At 40.5% G+C, this 20,232-nt stretch overlaps 1 protein-coding gene across 2 annotated transcripts; it reads right to left on the reverse strand.

Moving 5' to 3' along the window:
* Nucleotides 1–4,393: 4,393 nt before the first annotated feature.
* On the reverse strand, nt 4,394–15,966 carry LOC134198189 (uncharacterized). 2 transcript variants are annotated; one of them, XM_062667534.1, is made up of 10 exons: nt 15,745–15,966; nt 9,568–10,148; nt 6,711–9,432; nt 6,411–6,602; nt 6,284–6,324; nt 6,109–6,183; nt 5,901–5,999; nt 5,684–5,834; nt 5,266–5,474; nt 4,394–5,190 (listed from the first exon to the last, which is right to left on the reverse strand). In XM_062667534.1, exons 1-10 carry the CDS (start codon nt 15,782–15,784, stop codon nt 4,789–4,791), a joined length of 4,512 nt encoding a protein of 1,503 aa, XP_062523518.1. In that variant the 5' UTR covers nt 15,785–15,966; the 3' UTR covers nt 4,394–4,788. The 2 variants fall into 2 exon arrangements, with proteins under 2 accessions (XP_062523518.1, XP_062523517.1); XM_062667533.1 differs by having other exon boundaries at nt 6,411–9,432.
* Nucleotides 15,967–20,232: the final 4,266 nt, after the last annotated feature.

The raw sequence follows: 20,232 nt of genomic DNA on the forward strand, positions 1-20,232 counted from the left end.
TACAGCCCTGAAAGCAGATCTGAACAGGCATACGCATTTTCCGTTTGCATGTATACGCTGCATGTGCATTTCTTTCATCTAATCCAGATTATGCAAATTACTAATCCGGGTTATAATATTACAATCTGTCTAGTCCACCTACGCGCGGCCGACTGGATTATAATTAGCTGAAAGAGTTGCTCGTGCTCAAAGAAAGGGATTGCGACGCAAAAGCGATGAATAGAAATGACACACGTAGCTAGAAACTTTGTGTGGAGATCTCAGATTTTCATCAGTAATTATATCTGCATATGGGCGTGGCCACAAACATCTAAATACCTAATGTTTTTACAAACAGTAAACTATATTGCTGGGTGTTCACTGTTGGTCGTTTCGTCGAGATCGTGTGGCGTAATGTTTCCCCTTTGCATATGTATCGCGAGCGGCAATATACGGGAGTATTGTATGCGTCCTCGATTTCCGGACTAGATTTTACAGTAGTTACTATCAAATACTACAGATTTTTGCGTAATCTGCGGTGTGTAGCTACAGGTTCACTGTACATGTCTGCCTGGATCTAGTTCTAGCAATCTAGAAGTTGCGTGAGATCTGGGTTCCTTGCGTGCGAGCGTGTGACCTGAAAAAACTTGCGTGAGACTCACGCAAGTTGCGTGTGAGTTGGCAACTCTGATACACCCCATTTCGCTTTGGATATCTTGTCGTCTACTAACGGCGTAAACTAGCACGAAAGTGGAATGGTCTCGTTTCGAAATATCTATTCTGCTTACAGCGATACAGGGAATCAAGTGAGGACTCACTAGGACCCTGAGGTGAGTGTTTGTCGGCATCAACCACATTGTGACAACCGTTTTTAGATCTCTGTTGTAACTCTGTAATGTAATTTCAAGTGATGAGATTACAAATGTAGAAATAAGTCTGTGTACGTATGTGTACGCGGGTTACGACCTGTCAAACTGCAGACCCTATGTAGTAGACAAGTCAGAGAAGCCCTCGCATTGCGTGGGAGCTGTGTAACATTTTATTAATTGTTAGGTTTCATTTTCTTTCTGGCAAGGAGTCTGCCTGCCTGCATCAGGTATCAGGTAGAAGTTAGGGGTGATAATATAGTTGTCTACGGGCGCTGGGTGACTGCAAATATTTAGAAGCTTATTTCAGATCGAAAGTCGTGCAGGTTGCAGAGAGAGGACAGTAGGATTGAGATAAATCTATTGTCTTGAGATAAATTAAATAAACTAAATATCAAATTATTACCAAATTATTTTAATATTAATTACAACACTAAGGAGATAAATATATTATTATGATTTGAAATCATGCATACTATAATTAGTCTATGAGCCAAGTCTCAGAAGCCGTCGTTTTGTTCCGAACACCTTGTTGAGCAAAGTTACCGAGATATTGCACAAAATCACTAGAAAAGATTTCTTAATATTTGCATTTTGGAAAACGTGGGACAAAGTAACGGTAAAATTTATAAAATTAGTACGCGCGAGTCGCACGGGAAAGACGAGGCTGTACTAGATCTCTGCCTGACGAGCGTTTCTCAAGGTGTAGAATCTCTTGAAAAGGTTGAAAATGACGCACAAAACAAATTTTTTTTGATGGAATTGAGCTTCTTGTTGATCTTTCCTGAGAAGGCAGCGTTGTTTGGCTAGCCTTTGCATCTTGCACCACAGTAGCTATAGGTTGCTGCTTTCGAATGAACCGCTCAATGTTAACTTTATTTGTGTATTCTTGGTAACACTTTCGATGTTAGAAACTTCTAGGTAGATCAGTTTGTGTCACAGTACAATTTGAGAAGAAGTCATGCAATTCGTCTCCTCGGATGGTGGCTACCTCATGCAAGCGAATCCAACTCTGCCGAGGAATTGCTACTAACTTTGTGTCTGAACCACTCAGGACTTTCCTGTTGGAATGACAAATGCATTTGCTCCAACTGAAATGTGATACTTTTGCGGCTGGAGGCTTCAAACTTGCTGAAACTGCATATAATTTCTCTGCAGATGACTGACTACCTCTGTCCATTTCTTCTGCTTGACCACTCAAATTGACATCCATTACCAAAAACATTATGGCGCTGATAGCTAGAAATGTAGACGGTACACAAATTGATTCAAAGTAAGTTGTGTTCAGTCGTAATGTATTTCAAAGACAAAAATTTATACAAAATAGATCGAATACAAGGAAACAATTTTTGCTCTACGCAGAAAGCGAATGAACAATGTCTGCAGCTACAGTAATTTTATACACTGATCGATCTCGAACTGACACTATGACTGAACAGCGATGAACGTATTACATCAACTTCCAAGACGTGAACCAACGTGAGCTTTCAGTAAGTCATCGTTAAAGAAACCGGTTAGTACGTGTACGTACACGCCGAAGAGAAATTGCAGAGAAGTCTGGAAATACCTTATTTGAACCTCCAACCTGTTTAGCAAACATAAGAATAGAGTGATTGATGTGTTACATTTTATTAAATCTTAGCTGCTTTGTGATCTTTACGTTTGTCCGTACTGCAGTTCTGAGCTGCAATTTCCACATTTAATTTTTAGTTACTATAGCAACTGTATGTATACACTTTCCTTTCTGCTATGCATATTTAGTTGTAGATGTACTTGATACTTGATGTCTAGCCCTTTATGACTTTAGAAAACAATCAATTAAACAAGGTAATTTTTTGCATAGCTTTCTTATCTATTAAATTTGTCACAGTATACAATTTCACCAACTGATGTGTTCATTTCACACATTAGACAAAGCTTTAATATAAATTCTTTTGTTTCGGTGGACAATCCAAGGTACTGTTTTGTAGCCAAAGAGTCTTGCTCTTTTCTTAGCTATTGCAATGTAATTAAAACTATCATGGCAAGATTGCTAAGAAATTGGCAACACAAATTAGAACAGTTTATCTAGCAAGACAGTAAGACTTGACTTGGTCAATTGGTAGTCAAGACTTAATTAACTTGTAATTACTCAGCAAAATTGTTCCATTGAATCGGCAAATAGTTGTGTTTGATATCTGTTAATATAGACTACTCTATTGTGTACCAGCTGCAGCTATATTTTCATCACTTAGAGAATGAATTCAGTTTTAATGACCAGCTGTGACTCGTGTGTGTGTGTGTGTGTGTGTGTGTGTGTGTGTGTGTGTGTGTGTGTGTGTGTGTGTGTGTGTGTGTGTGAGTGTAATCTGTGTCTTTCAGATTAGTTAGATTAGATGAAAGGAATTCATTTCAGTACAGTGGCATTCACCTAGCTAAACATGGTTTAACAAAGTTGTTCAACTACTAACAATCTATATAAAGTCGTATAGATATGCTATATACGTTTATCAGGTACTTATTACTCTTGCAGTTTTAGAAATGATCATAGCAGTTGGTTGTTTGCTATCTAGATACCACTGTCAAACATTACTTTATCTACTCTTTGTTGCTGTGAACATCTCAGCAGACCAGATAACACGCAAGTGCCCTAAAATACATGCAGTGTAACCAATATTGAATGGATGTTTCACGTATTAATTGTTTTAAATATAATATAATTAATATCTTTTGTTAATGTTAGCATTGATTACCACTAATTACTTAGACTAGATTAGGAGAAGCACCCTGGCCTCCCACTGCATATACTATCTGTGTAGATGCTCATAATCAGATGATGAAGCCCTCTTTAGTCTCATGCTGCTTACATTGAAAAACAATCAATATGTTTACATGAATTACCCATGTGACGCAAATAAAACGCAATAATACATTAAAGACTGTCTGATATAAATAACATGTGACTATACTAACAGAATTAAGGTTACCTAGTTAAGATAATTAGAGTGATACCAGTTGATAATGTAGCTCCTTTAATTACATCAGATTAACATTTAATTTACAATACATGAAAAAATTAGTATTATTTTGATTATATATGCAACAGCAACAAGATTTGGAAAGCAGACTGCCTTATATATAATTATACAAAACTGATTATGTGCAGTTAATTATTGCTAAAAATTTGTAACTGTGGAGTAAGTTTCTTTGTCTTTATTCGTCTCATTTCCTCAAATTCCTGATCTTTACATACATTTTTGAATATTCTATTGCTGTCTTCAAAGTCCCAATAGCTGTAGTACATGCACAGATACTTACAAATGCATGCGCACAGACACTTCCAGTCACAGATTGTAGCGTTGCATATAACCGGAAGAATGTAGGCAGGAACGGTCTAGCTACGCGAGACTACCAATTTTTAGGCGTGGTCATAAGTATTGTGAACTGTAAATACGTGTTAGGACCAAAGCTGCATATTGTATATACACAATCCTCTGTTCCAGTCTGGATTTGTCACAAACTCTATCATATCAGTCAATTAGAAGCCCAAAAAGGTGTGTCCATAAAAGTGGGCGTGCCCCTTACCATCGTGAAGACAAGGCACGAAGTTGTCACTTAGCAAGGTATAAGAGGAGTATAGTGCTGACGGAATTCAAAGCTAATAGATTGACAAAATTTAACATTTCTAACTTGAAACGTTTATTAGAAAATCAACAAACCGACTTCAGAAACACCAACAAACGCTACAATTAACACCACGCAGTTAGTCTATGCAGCAATACCTAAAAGTTGACAGTTCAACACGAGCAGAGCGTTCCATTGCCAGCAGCCAGACTCACTAAAAGAACAATATTCGTACAAATAGCGACAGCAATGAGCTAAATCGTCGATGACAACGTGCTATATCGTCAAGAGTCCCCTAACTTTCTTCACCAGTTGTTTCGTCAGATGTGGCAAGCATTTTTTAGTCCACGTTCGATTGTTTTCGTCCTCTTGTACTCGATGTGCTAGGATTCCTTGACATTGGTTGGAGGACTCTTCCGTCGTCGCGTGGATGGTCAGTGTTTGTGGGCGGATAACGTCTTATATCAAACGCAATAGGCATTTTGCTAGAGGAATGATCCTTGTGAGCCAGATAGTGAATAACAGTGATGATTCGATGGCAAATGAGAGCGAGGAACTGAACGAGAAAAATGAGACCATACACGGCTAACAATAGAAAGCCAAGAGCGTTGGTGAGGAAAACCGATAAGTTGGCGTGAAAACCAAGCATCGAGATGAGGACTATCCAAGTAATGTTTGTCACGGCAAATACGAAAACCATCTTGTTACGAAGTTCATTTAGGTTTTGCTTTATTTTTCCTCCCTACAAGTGAAATACCAATACGACGGTTACAAAATTTTGGAAATAATCAATGTGAGATTCGAGTCATCTACAAACCTCTTTGTATTCGTCTGATTCTGGTATCAAACTTTTCTCTTGTAGTCTATTCCAAAAGTCATATTCGAGGTTTACCTTTCTATCCTCGCTGTCAGCCATTCTATGTTTGTCTAAGCCATCGATGGCTGACTTGGCTTTGATTATTGCCACTTCACAATCTGCTGGATACTTGATCATTTTCAAAGCCATTTCCAGCTTTTTCAAATGTCCTATACCAATAAAGTGTTTTAAATTGATATATTACTTAAATCAGTTAAGTGAATTAAATGAATTTTGTAGATAACATATATACACGTTCAGAAGCAATAGCAACATTTATTATTACCTGTTCTGAGGAATGCGACAATAGTAATAATAGATATATTAATTTGCTATATTGTAACCAAATTTTAGTTTGTATGGACCGAGAATTAGCAACCTTCCTTTGTTACGCCAACTTCGTTTTCTAGAATATCTCGATCCAGAGTGATTAGACTGGCTAAAGTACATTCTCCTTTACATCCGGCTCTTGCAAACTGTTCTTCATACTGAGGTAGGCCAATTGACAGCAACCAATCAGATACGTTATTCTAAACGATAATAAAATAGTGACAGAGCTTCTTCCCTTCTGTTTTAAGATTTCACTTGATCCTTACTGGAACGCGCCGTGGTACAGATGTGTCGGGTAGCTCATCTATTGCCATCATTATAACCTTAACATCAGCAGTCTTTGTCACTCCCAAAGATCTAATATCCTATGTATACAAAGAAACTATATCAACAATATATCTAAAATTCTATTAAATTAAGCAAAGGTGAATATGTGATGCATGTCGGTTTAAACATAATTTTACGAGTGTATACCTTTTCCTTCATTTTGATAAAGAAAGACGTGTCTGCATAACCTACAGCTTCAAACTTCTCGGCGTAGTTTGTATTCTATGTAACAACAGTTAGGTTAGCAGATCATACCACACACAGACTATACACACCGGCATACTGTATGAACAATTTAATTATTAAAAAACAATAAACTTACCTTAAGACCAATATTTGCAAAGAATCTTCTAATTGAAATAACTAAAAACAATCAGCATTGTTGTTAGAGAAGATGCAATAAAATATAATGTAACAAATTCTTAAATGTGAAATTGAAATAATTTTACCGGCAGTCGATGCTCGATCTTCACTTTCCGTTTGGTCTACACGCGAAGGCAAATCCGAATTTGTTTGGGTAACGTTTTCATCGTCATCGCCATCTTTCACTGATATCGTCTGCACCTCTACAGATCGTGAATTCGGTGTAACGGTTTCGTCATCCGTCATTGATATCGCTTCAACTTTCACAGATCGTAACTCTGGTGTCGACGGATTGGCCGTAATTGATGAGTGACAACAGTTACAACAACCACATACTTCTTTCAATTTATTGACGAAATATCGCACAAACGACCACATACTCTGACCTTCAGTGTTCTGCTTGACTGTTTCGCGAGTTCCCCAAGAGTCACTGTTTAGGTTACAGATGGAATAGATAATAAGACAGAGATAACCAGATGGAAGACAGAGAAGATACCACAGGGAATGAAAAAGACAAAAGAACTCGGTTGGATGAAGAAGAGCAGCCACGAAGAATATCGACAAGAGTCCAGCTAGATAACAAGTACTTAAAGCAACATCCTCCAATGAAATTCCATTGTTCGCTTGGGTCAGACTCGACGAGTTTAAATAAAAAGTTGTAGGTGTAGGTGCCTCTGGTCCTTCAAGTCTAATAACTATTTGAGCCATCACTCCAACAACAACAATCCCCATCAGAATAGAAAAAATAAAAGTCATTATTTTTGCCATTTTTAGTTGTGTATCTGGTTGACATAATATGCACACAACGCCGTATATAAAAGATACCAAAGTAAAGAGAACAACAAACGCAATGTATGCCCCGCTATTGTCGTAATCAGACGACGTGTTAAAAGCATATGTCATACCAGCCGCCATAACCAGGATGACGGTCGCGGGTGCGACAATGGTGGAGAAAATCATTGCTGCTTGATAGAGAATGAAGATGATAAAGACGGCGTCGTTGTTGCCTATGACTTTCGCTGAGTTGAAACACAACTGCATCAAGTTGGCCATCGTCGACACCGTCCACCGTCTGCGTTGTTTATAAAACTCGTTGAAACTGTCCGGACAGAATGTATAACTGTCTGCAGCAGCCGCGTATTCTAGTAGCCAACCCTCCTCAACCAGCAACGTGCAGAGCCATCGATCTTCTCCCATGTCTTTCATCAAAAACTCTTTGGCTGTTTCTGCTTTGGTCGCATACTCGGGTAAAACGTCTCGCAATGCTGGTGCTCGAAAAACACTGAAACATCCCGGACAGCACATGACCGACCCCAGAACGTGTTCGGTTACCTTTTGAAACCAATGACCGACTGCGTAATCAAACTTTTGATACCAGACGATCGGCCCGCTGCCGACGGGATGGACACGACCGCAAACTCCGCCGACGAGTTGATCGCGACATAGACGATCGAGAACGATTTCGACGGCCTCGAAATCAAAAACGCTATCGGCATCGGTCATAAGAACAAAAGTGTTGTCGTCTTTATAATTTGATTCTCTAGAACGGAAATCGAGAATGTATGACAAGTACATGACTTGACTCCAGCGCTTTTTCCTTTTTACTTTTTTGGAATCTTTTAAATGAACACAGAAAGGCATACCTCCAGGCAAATTCCATTTTATCTGCAGTCCGTATGGCGTTTCCCATTTCTCACCATCACTCAATCTGATAAGTAGTGTGTCGTGTAGTAGACTAAAGAGTTGATTGGCATATTCTGTGGTATGACAGCCTTTAGCACCACCATCAAAGAATACGTGACATTCAAAATTTCGACTCTTATTTTTGACTTGTTCTTCATCTATAACGTGAATGGACGTGAGGAGCATCTTCTGTTCGTGCAGCTGTTCTCGATACATTGTCGTGCAGACAAATACGTGACTGTCGAGAGCCTCCATTTTGGGATTTCTCACTTTCTCATCATCAAACTCTGCTATTCTGTTGAGCATCAGATTCTGTTCGGTAAAAGGACAATTGTAATACGATTGAATGAATAGATTTTCTTCCTTTATTAATGCAATGAGTTTCGTTCGCCACACGTAGAACACACAGCATATCATTTGAGAAATCCATAAGAGAAACAAACATATGGGAACGAGGCCGTGTTCGTAAAATGGTATTTGAAGATTGCCCGTGCAAGCTATAGCACTATTTAGCTGATCATTAGAGCAAACTCCAAAGGTCGCACCAATGGCGACAGGAGTGGCAAGCAACAAAGGCCAAATGAATCCGATCGTACCCTTTCGTATTGTACAAGCGAACCATGATAATACGTACGCTCCCCAAGTACAAAAGACGTTAACGAGAAAAAACGTATTGCCGGACGTATTTCTCAAATGTGCTAAACCCTTTCCTAAATAGTCCACGTCTACGTTCAAATCCGCATAAGGGATAGCCGACATAATTATAGCCACAGTTGTAAGCGATATCATTCTCCAGAAGTTCGTCAGAATGCCATTCTTCCAGCGAGCGCTTGCTATTGGTCGACCGAGGGAGGGATTCCTCTCGGCTATGTTAAGGTATTTCTGAACAGGTGAACACCATACTATCGACAGCAAGCCGAGTACGATTGGAATAGAAGTGAGAACAACCCAGCGATTGTTATGAAAGTTGCTGTTAAAAATACAGAGCAAGATAACGAGTATCGCAATGCTACCAACGTGTAAACTGAGAGCAATCCATGTTGCAACCGTGCGGTATCGCTTATAAACCTCACCCAGTTTTATATGTAGCGCTTCCCAACCAGGTTGTGTTTGGTTTCTATTCTCTTTCCATATTTCTCTCATTTCTATTAGTTCGTATTCTTCTCGAACATTCTGCTGTTGCTCATTTCCATTGTCATTCTCATTCAGGAAGAGATTATAATTTCTTCCATACGCGTCATTTTCTCCTTCAGCCATATTTCTTCCTTGATCAGCATTGCGAATGTGTAGCAATTGGCTAACGATGGTAAATCCGAAAACCCCAGACATTAGAGTGATAGTTATCGCAGCGTGTGGAATTCGAGCAGCCACAATAAAGGTAAATATGCAGAGAGCAACACTTTCTAAAACTGACGTGACAAATCCCTAAAAATAGAATACATAAAACAGCGAATCAACACTTAGATACATGTATGCGTGTATGTTTGTGCGTAATTTATACAGTCACGTGCATGCTAACGTGTCAGAGACAAACAAAATTCAAATGACATTTAAACTCACTGCTAAAATCGCCAACTTGTTTGGCCACGGGTAGTGTCTCTTCGTACGACTGATTAGACCACTCCAAAGACAGCGTAGGAAAGAAAACAGACTTGGAATGACGAGAGCTATCAGAAGGCGCCAAAATTCGGCCGCTTTCTTTGTCTTCAGACTATCAACAGATTCATTGACAGACGGCGATCTCGTATCATTGAATTGTTGTGTCATTATCAAAAACGACAATTTTGAAATGACAAGAGTAGACAGAACGAAGATAAAAAGGACGACGCCGACGATACCAGAAACAATCATTCCAAGCGAACTACCGATACAAGACGGCCGAGCCTGTCTCTTATAGTCAGCTTTCTGTTTTTCAATTGTAAGCGGGCCTCTAGACAAGTAGCATTCTGCTACTTCTCTCCTAATTTCACTGTCGACTGCTGAACTCAAACCAAGGCTCTGAGTATCAGGTGACATTTCATCGGATGAATCGAAATAGGTATAAATACCATGACGTTTAGAAGGAGGTATTCTAGTGATTGACGGACTAAGCTTTTTCATACTTAACATCGCCAGTTGCTGATCAGATTCACTAATTCTATCTGTAATGCAATAATAATATATGAACAACTGTTCCACTGTATACGTATACAAAAGTTATACTTCTAATATGACACGTCCACAAGGGACTAAATGTATACTTGTATTCTACTTTACATAAAACTAGAATTCTGGATACCCTATTAATTAAGTTATAAAAATACAAAACCATGCTAGGCACGGAGTAGCAACAAATTTCTTTCGGCCCCAGATTTTCTCCGTTTGACCATTTGTACAAAGGAGCAATGTCGCTGCTGACGACATGCTCTTGCGCAACTAACGTAACTCAAAGTAGATGTATTTATAGATGTATAGATGTATTCAAAGTAACGTAACTCAAAGCAGAAAGTTTGTAACTCGGTGTTATTACTTGCAGAAAACATATATAATAGTGTCTTTCGCATTAGCACAAGACTCTACTACAACCTATAATGCCACGTTGTTACTATAAATATTTTATCTATACACCATTTACGAATTAAAATTGTCACTTTAACATCAAATTCGTATTCCGTCAAACCAAATGAGATTTTAGACAGACCAAATTCACAAGAAGTCAAATTATTTTTGCATGTCAGACTAAACTGATAATGTAGCAATGTCTGTTGAAACTAGTAGCCTCTTCTGGTGTTTTCAGAGATCTCCTGAAAACGTTTACAGGGCCGGCGGAACCAGTCCGGCAGGTCCTGCAAAAGCTGGACCACCATTTGGTAAATGACGTCACTGTGAAAATTTACAATAGAGGGTTGTACGTTTACTCTGTTGCTATTGAATAGTGAAGTGCGCTGCGATTGCTGGCTTTGGATTCCACGACCTTATCGCAAACTGGCGTGCCTAACCTGTGTCCGGGACCTGAGCTCTAATTGGCACGTTTGTATCCCGTGTTTGCCCCGTCTCTTGGTAGCTATGTCTCTCTCTCTCGAGGCTACTTGCTAATCCTTTCTCGTGTCCGAAGATTGTAGAGATACCACAGCAACCGACAGACATCACGTTTCCTAAAGTGAGCTTCGGGGGAAAAGATGTCATTTACCGCTCATTTCACCGAGTGTGGTTTCAGAAGAGGAAGTGGCTACACTGGGATCAACAGACAAGTCGTGTTTTCTGCCATTTTTCCATCACAGCTGTGAAACAGAAGAAAATGAGAGGATCGTATTTGGCAGATGGCGCTTTCGTGAGCAGGGGCTACCAGAACTGGAAGAACGCCACTTCTGCATTTAGAAATCACGAGAGTTCATCATGTCACAAAGAGTCCCTCGAAAACGTCATTATTCTTTCTGCAAGGACACAGGATGTGGCGGAATTCTAAGTTCAGGGACGAGAGAAGAGAAGGAGAAGAGTCGCAAGTGCCTTAAGAAAATATTTGGTGCTGTTCAGTTTCTAGCAAGACAAGGATTGCCACTACGTGGTGATGGTTTGTATGAACTGGACGGTAATTTTAACCAACTCATCAAGCTTCTCAGCAAAGAAGATGCAAATCTGGCAACTTGGACAAAGACGAAGACAGATAGATACACTTCCAAAGATGTGCAAAATGAGGTGTTAAGAGTTATGGATCAACGTGTCCTGAGAGACATTGTATCTGACATTAGATTATCAGGGTTTACCATAATGGTGAATGAAGCTACAGATATCAGCACCAGAGAACAGATTGTTTTCGTTCTTCGCCGGGTTGACGATAGACTTGATGTCCATAAAGATTTCGTTGGTCTTTACAGCACAGCAAGCCGGACTGCAGACTCACCAGTTACAATCATTCAGGATGTCCTGCTACGGCTGAATCTTTCAATACAGCGTTGTCGGGGACAGTGCTATGATGGAGCAGATGTCATGAAAGGGCAAAGAAATGTTGTAGCAACTCAAATGTCTTGTCTAGAAAGACGTGCCAGATACACACATTGATATGGTCACTCATTAAAGCTAGTCTGCCAACAAACTGTTCGTGAAGTGAAAATTGTGAAAGATGCAGTAGACACCACATTTGAATTATCAAAAATTGCTGAAGTATTCAGCAAAAACGCAAGGCCGAATTTCTGAGATTAAAGGAGATCTGGCACCTAATGATCCTGGCTTCAGAAGCTTATCTCCAACTAGGTGGACTGTACGGTCAAACTCTCTGAGTAGTGTTAGGCAAAACTACTCAGTCTTGTAACAGAGCTTAAGTACATGTGCAGACTTTGCTAAACATGACATGGAAATATCTGCCAGAGTTAACGGAATCAAGTCTCAATATTTGGAGTCATGCTTGGTGAGAGCGTATTAGGTATGGCAGAAAACCTTAGTTGTGTTATGCAAAATAAGAAGATTTCAGCTGCAGAAGGTCAAGCTGCAGCTGAGCTGACGTTGGACACCATGTTGAAGCACAGAACTGACATAGCATTTACCAAATTCAGGGACAAAGTGGTCAAGCACAATGAAACTGTAGACTTAAACGAGCCAGCTCTACCCAGGAAAGGAAAAGTACCTGCACGATTTGACCTAACAGGTGCTGGTGAGAGTTATGTTCCGTTGACAGTAAAAGAACACTACAGGATAATATATTATGCTGCATTTGATCGGGTCATTTTTTCAATCAAGAATGTTTTGACCAACTGGGCTACAAAGTTCATTGCTCCCTTGAAAATCTATTGCTTAATGCTATATCGGGGAAGGACTTTCAGGCAGACATTCAGAAAGTTATTGAAGTATATCGCAATGATTTTGATCAAGACTTGCTTCGCATACAGCTAGACATCCTTCAAACTCATTTTGCATAAGAGCGGGGTAAACAGCAAGGAAATAGTACTATTTCTGATGTGAAGTCTCTTTGTCTCAGCCTTGGAGAAAGTCGCCATGTACTGTCGCAAATTGAAGTGTTACTGAGGGTTCTTCTAGTCATGCCTGCCACAAATGTCAGTAGTGAGAGATCTTTTTCTGCGTTGAGACGGTTCAAGAATTATCTTCGGTCAACAATGAAGCAGGAGAGACTCAACGATGTCATGGTTTTGAGTGTACACAAAAACAAGACAGATAGCCTGGATTTGAATTGTTCTTGAAATGGCTTTGTAAGTGTCAGTGAGCATAGATGTGGAATTTTCGGTTTGTTCAAATAATAGACAACACTGTCTAGGTGTCCTGAAGTTCAGTCCCGGTTTAGGTATCTAAGTTTACCAGACCACCAAATTTAGTATTCTTCTGAAGACCAGAGATCAATGTATCACGACGACGCTGGAATTAACCACGCCCCATTAACGCGAGTTAGGCCGAACCACAAAAAATTTGCTTCTGCCGGGCCTGGTTTATGATAAGACATTTGAGAAATTAACAAATTTGTCTCTACGGATGCTGCGACAAGACAACAAGAAAAGTGCGGAAAATCTCCCTGCTGCGCGCGCGGTAGGCCTATCTATTTAAAATGCGATCAGTGGCTACGAATTATGCAAACGCTAAAACTTATCACTAAATGCAACTGACGAAAGTGCACTTCATTTGCTCTTAAAGATGTAGATTGGACTTTCATATAGTAACCTCTGACGGCTTAGGTAATTAGATTTATTCAGTTTCGTATAAGACCCTCTCGCGCCTTCGTGCCCGGGTCCCGTATAACACGACAACGCCTGAGAGTGTATGGGATCATTCCGCCTACTTTCTTCACCTGTTGTCATCCCACGTCATCTAAGGTTGATGGGTTTCATGTGACTGTTGTCAATTTTGATATCGCCAAAGACGACTAGGTTGCTGAAGTCGCACCCGGTTTCTCGACGGGTATCACTTCCTCCGGTTCGAGTATTAAGGAATGACGAATGCATTCCCTCGGTCTCCAGAATGTCGTAAAATTCTTGTAGCAGTCGATATTTTTCTTTGTCGGAATTGATAGTGTAGACGATCGACTCATTTGGATTCATCCACCTCATCAATGTGTTACACAAATGTGTTGCATTTCCACTTCCCGTCGGGGCTAACACAAGGCAATGACAATCGCGAAGTAGAGAATGCCAACTATCTTGCTCACTTCGTCACCTGCTGTCATCGAAATTGATGAGATCTATTATATATAGATTATACCACAGCCTGCACAGAATGTCGATTAAAAAGTTTGGAACGAGTAGCAAGATCGACGATTTATTGCAACTTACGCAGAACGTCAAATTGTTGAGAAATAGGACAAACTTGGCGTCTAGAACCTCCCCTCATATACTGTTTGGATACAGTTTGGAAAGAAAAAAGTATCAAGATCTTGAATAAGAAAGTGAGTAAGCTTAATATAGACGTAAACAGCATGGTTGAGCAGCAAACAGCACTCAATACTGAGTGACTAGTATTCAATCCAAAGTGGATGAGGTTTAAACCAAAGTGGACAGAACTAAAAAAATTATATAACACGTCCTGGTACACTAATAAAAGATATTCAAAAATACATGGATGGGTTAAAATAGAGTGGTAAAAAGTATCTGGGCTATATAGCCAGATGATTCTAGCAATTAATTTCAATCACATCGTTGTTGATTTGTCATAAAATGACATCTGTATGTTCTCCGAGCTCTACCGGCTTTTTCGGGGAGCCTGGCTGACACGGTGGGTGTCCTTGTAAATCCTATCGCACTCACTGTTGCTGATTTTGATGAGGTACTGCACGCACCGATCATGAAGAAGAATTATCACAAGAAAATGGATGCCTGTCCATTTGCCTTTACCGGCTACCAGAAAGAATTGAACGCATTGAAAGGATGTCTTCGAATAAAAGAGTTTCATGAGGATATTCTGCTTTTTGAATTCAACTGATTGGGCAACCGCGTTACTGATATGTGTCTTCCTATTCCAGATACACGTGGTAGAAAGTGCTATAAAAGATGAAAGTCGACTTTCCAGGACCTTGTTCGGATCTGGCACTACCATTCGCTTAGCGTGAGACTTCAATAAAAGGAATTATATATACCAGTCATGGATGATTATGAGGTACCTCTCATTTCACCCTATAAAGATGCGCCACCCTTGTATTGGAGGCGTGCTACTTGGGTGATGGAAGAATTTCGTCGGTTGTGGCAGATGGATGTCGGTAGCTGCAGTAATCTAGAATTGTTTCTACAAGGCTTGTATTCACAAATACACGAAAAACTCAAAAATATTTGCTAAAATTGAAAGTGTTGTCTTTCAAACTCAGAGTCAACTAAAACTCCAAAACCATCTAGAGTGTGTGGAGAATAGAGTGATGAAGAATAGGAGTGTGGAAAAATCGAGAACGATAAGCGACATCTAAACAACATAAAAACAGTAGGTGGTCACTTCTACCCTCTAGTTGTCGAGTCGTACTGTCTGTGGTACCCCAATAGCTTGCAAAATACTCAAAACTATTGCAAGACGATCTTGTCTTTATAGTGGTGTCTTTGTTAGCGGAGCTGTTGCTGACTTGCATGGACTGCTCTCTCTCCGTCTTTGGCAGTTTAATGCTAGGATGGTTTTGGATTGCCTGGCCTTGTTACATTTTTTAAATTAATTAGTAAATTAAAAGTATTATTAGTAAAATAAATAAAAAAGAAAATATAAAATATAATTTAATTAATTATGATAATATATATAATATATATTAATTCAAGCCACACGAAGGTGTTCTGAGCGATTCACCTGTTGTAGATTCTGGACGTTCATCATCTGCTTCAATCATAACGTCTGCAGCTGCATTTGTGAGTCTGCGAGAGCCGGTCCAGTCACTGTGTGTGACAGTTGATGCGGAGGGGAGCCCTGTTTCTGTTGAATGGCTTGTTGTTGAATGGAGTGCTGTTGCAGCGTCTGATGTTGCAGTTGAGGCTGTGCAAACGCAGCCAAACCGGATAGTTGTGCCTGTGAAAGAAAATAATGATTTGCTAACGCGCGCGTTAAGGCAATATTTAACGCAAAATAACCGTGTCTGTATTAACATAGATAATAGGTTACTCTTAGTGGGAACGTTAGAAGCGTACCTGTTGGTTTACTTGAGTAAAAACCAGTCTCGCGTAGCCAAACATCTTTCCGCCGCGTCATCCTCCCGGCGAAATAGGGTCTAGTGTCGCTGTGTGCCGTGTAGCCAGAAATCGGCTATCTAAAGACCGGATTTGCTTTCTTAAACGCTTTACTAAAGACCAGATTGGTATGCAAGCAGTGCAATCCTATCTCATTAGCTTCTCTTGTATCATGGAGAACAACTCGAAGACTACAACTCGAGTCGTTGCTGTTTGTAAAATTTGCTTGTCTACAGCAGCAATTAAATGCGGACGCGGGAACGTTGACGTCGGCCGGCTCACAGCGGCGACAGAATGCGATTGCACTGAATGGATGCGAACGCTCTCGATGCTGTTTGCTGTTTTGACGTCTAAAGCGACCGCGGACAGTCCAGAGTGAACGATATCTGGTCCTGGAATTGAAGGGCTTAGAGCTAACGTCATACGAAACAAGAGAAGCTAGCGAGATTAGGATGGAACTGCTTGCATACCAGTCTGGTATTTAGTGAAGCGTTTAAGAAACTAAATCTGATCTTCAGATAGCCGATTTCTAGCTACGCGGTACACAGCGACATCAGAGCCTGTTTACCAGACCCTATTTCGCCGGGAAGGATGACGCGGCGGAAAGACGTCTGGCTACGCAAGACTAAGCAAAAACACCTGCAAAAAGGTCCGTCATCTTTTTGAAGAGAGGAGCATGCGCATTAATAAGCGTTTAGCTTTGGAGTCTCTTTATATTCGCGAAAGCTTAAATGCAGATTTGGTAAGTTAATTAATAAACTTTGCATACTACCCGATTTTTCATTTCCATAACTCAATTGACTGTGGTATTTTATGCTAATCAATACAGTAAAAATTGTAAATTTAATAAAAATTATAAATTTATTTTTAATCCAGCTTTTAAAGCCCGAACATTCACACTACAGCAGTGTCTTTCTCATTACTTTTCAGAACACTGTAGATAGCTATGCGAGAGACGTCGCAGTCCACGTGTGCCACGTGCAGTCGTTGTGTTGTGTTCACGTGCGTGCGCTACGCGTTCACGTGCACACACAAGCTAGAGTGTAGATCCCATTGCTACAAATTTACAATTTGGTATCCAGAGGAGTCAGGGAAATCTTGTTTTAATGCACTCCGTAGATGTGATGACCCACGCTTCGCGGCATGTTTTTACAGTAGTAGAATGTCTTACCAGACGAGACATCCTTATACTGTTCATGTTGTACCTGCTTCTTCGCAACACAGTTTATACTACTTTGTCTTTCCTTATCGAGCTGGCCTCGGTTTCGATCGAGTACATCTTAGGTCAAAGTCCTACATAATTCACTAAGGGAAGCATATTCACTATCACTTTTCCAAACACCCTTTTTGTACCTCGTTGATTGGGTGATCTTTCCGGTAATTGCTTGTATCGAGGAAATCGGCTTAGTTAACCGTGTCTGAGTGCACGTCTCCTGTCTGAATCTCAAGTAGCAGAGTGTCCGTGTCTGTGTACAACAACTCACATCGATCCCCGTACTCCTACAGCTGGTTGTAGAAGTCGTACATCAATTGTTTTGACAAGTCAAGGACGCTCAAGATTTGTACACACTGGCAAATGGATCACGATCCGATTGCCATAAATCCAATCCACATCATGAGGTGGTTTCGATCGCGATCGGTTGAATCCAATTAGAAATGTAGGCGTTACCTCTACTCACGCTACGCGTGTAGGCGAAACATCCAGCAATCCTTACTCATCTCTGCTTTTGCTCACCTTACGTCGCTGTATCAAAGCTTTCCACAAGCAAAGAAGCCACAAATACACATTGGTCATCATTCACGTCATATTGAAAATATGATAGAGTAGCGTTTTCAAAGTGAAGTGTGGACAGTTGCTATCCCGAATGAATTCTGATCTAGTGCGGACAGAGGTTCATACTCACGTTGGCAGGTCGATTCAACAAGATCCTTTTCTTGTTCATGTGGAGTGCGACGAGCCCATCGTGAAAGATAACACTGTGTTCAAAAGATGGGTCGGCTATCAGCTTGCGTAATCTGATCTCCTCACACCATCGTACAAGTTTGGCTCTTGCCGTTTTCTTAGGTTTTCCATCGTTTTGCTAAAACCGAATTGTTGAGAACTTTGAACAGATCTCTCTCAAGTAGCAGGTGGCTCGTTTGCAAAGCTTGGTGTTCTTGAGCATATAGGAGGCCATCCAAAAAGATTGATCTATTCGAACCACTCGGTGCATCTTGGTCAGGTTGAAGCGCAGAGGCAAATACAGCTGTAGGTTTTTATAGTGGAGAACGTACTTGGTCTTGTTTTAGAGATTGGGTACCAGCTTCTCCACTTTATTTGATTTATCTCATAATACGCTGGAGTAGGTTTCGTTGGTAGTCCAACATTCATTCCTTGGGATTCTCCAGACGTTCGGGTGCTAGCGGATACATGATTTATTTATGATGTTAGGTTGATGAATACTTAAATTTAGATCGACTTCAACTATTATCTCTTGTCGGGTTTGTCAGCATAAGGTAGTATCGCTTGTATGCTTTGCAGATCCACTCACCCGAATCCTCACATGGGTAGAGGCAATTTGTTGTGACATCGCGGATTGGTATAAGTTGTTCGCATCAAGATACTGGATGCATATAGTGGGCTTGTCGGAATTCTGGTTTGACGCGAGGATTGTTTGCGCTGGCGTATCGGCGAAAGACCATCGATATACCAACTCGCATACCTTTCTGAACAATTAGATGCCTGTTTTAGTCGGCCAAGAGTTTGAGCTCCACCCCAAGTGCTTCAACAACGCATCCCACGAGAGCACAAGACACTATTAGTAGTAATCTGGATAGAGTCGGTAAGTCTCCATACAAGCAAGTCTTTCTACAGTTCTCGAAGTCGTCGGCAAGTAGTAGTCTAACTTTCTGAAAATACAAATTGTGATATTTGCCGATGGCCTTAAATCAAAACGTCGACAATACTCTATGCGCCTTGTTATAGTCTTCATCGGTAATACCTTCAAAAGCATCTCGAGATGGTATTTCAGTTTCGTAAAATTATGTCAATGTGCTCGTAACGATAGACACCTTTCCTCAAGATTAGATTGCGCCTTTTTGTCGTCATGCTCGTATTCTCGGGGTATGTGCATAGCAGTGAAGACCTGTGCGCTGACCAATCTGTGGAGCGAGAACAACAACAACTGAACGCTCTCAATGAATCGCAATTGCTCAAAAGAGAATAAGATATACTTCTCAGTGTTGTTGAGAATGCAGTTGACATTGCCTGGCACATTAAAGAAGGCTTTCATAGACGAATTTCGTATCAGCAAGGATTGTGGAAAACCACCTCAATGGTTGTACAGTCGCAGCTAAGTAACGTGTGCCGCACCTCGATATTGTACCGTGATGTAACTATGGTCGCGGAATCAATCCCGGTAGTTCTTCATGATGAGAGACTTGTCGCAGATGTAGCATGTCTCCGTGTGACGTTTAGGTTTGCCTCCTACATTGGTTCTAATGATGGCGAGAGACTGAAAGTAGCATTTTTGTGTTTATCTCCTTCGTGTGTTTTTCTGGTCGAGTCGACCATCGATGAAACTCTAGACATTTCCACGACTAGAAGTTTATCAGACGAGAGTCTTTTGCATTCTTGTGGTCTATGCAATCTTGTGTCGTCATTACAATGTGTTTGCGCTTGATATATTTGATCTTGGCTCCTTTTCTTTGCAGACACTCTAGAAAGCGATGAGTAGCATTGGGTCCTTGGTAGACGACGAGTTGAGTTTGTCTGTCTCCCCGAATGGCGATGTAAGAGAAACCACAACCTTTGTGATAAACTGTACGTGTTCTGGGTGTTGTTTTTCCTGGGATCACATGTGAGTGCTTCCATCTTGTTAAAGAAAAACCTAAAATTTGCATATCTGATGTATGGAATTCTGAATTGGTTTTGGTAATTCTAGAAAGTTATAGAGCGAGCTAATAATACCGTATGAAAGTACGTATCCGCTGACTTTTCTAGAACTAGATCGCGTACGTTGTGTTACGTTCATAGAGCAATGCCAATAAACCAGCACAAACACTACATTGTGACAGGATATGGTTCAACTAAGACTTGAACCACCCGAACCCTTCGATTTCAGAAGCTCGACAA

The sequence above is a fragment of the Corticium candelabrum genome, chromosome 2 (assembly GCF_963422355.1).
Source record: "Corticium candelabrum chromosome 2, ooCorCand1.1, whole genome shotgun sequence".
Lineage (NCBI taxonomy): Eukaryota > Metazoa > Porifera > Homoscleromorpha > Homosclerophorida > Plakinidae > Corticium > Corticium candelabrum.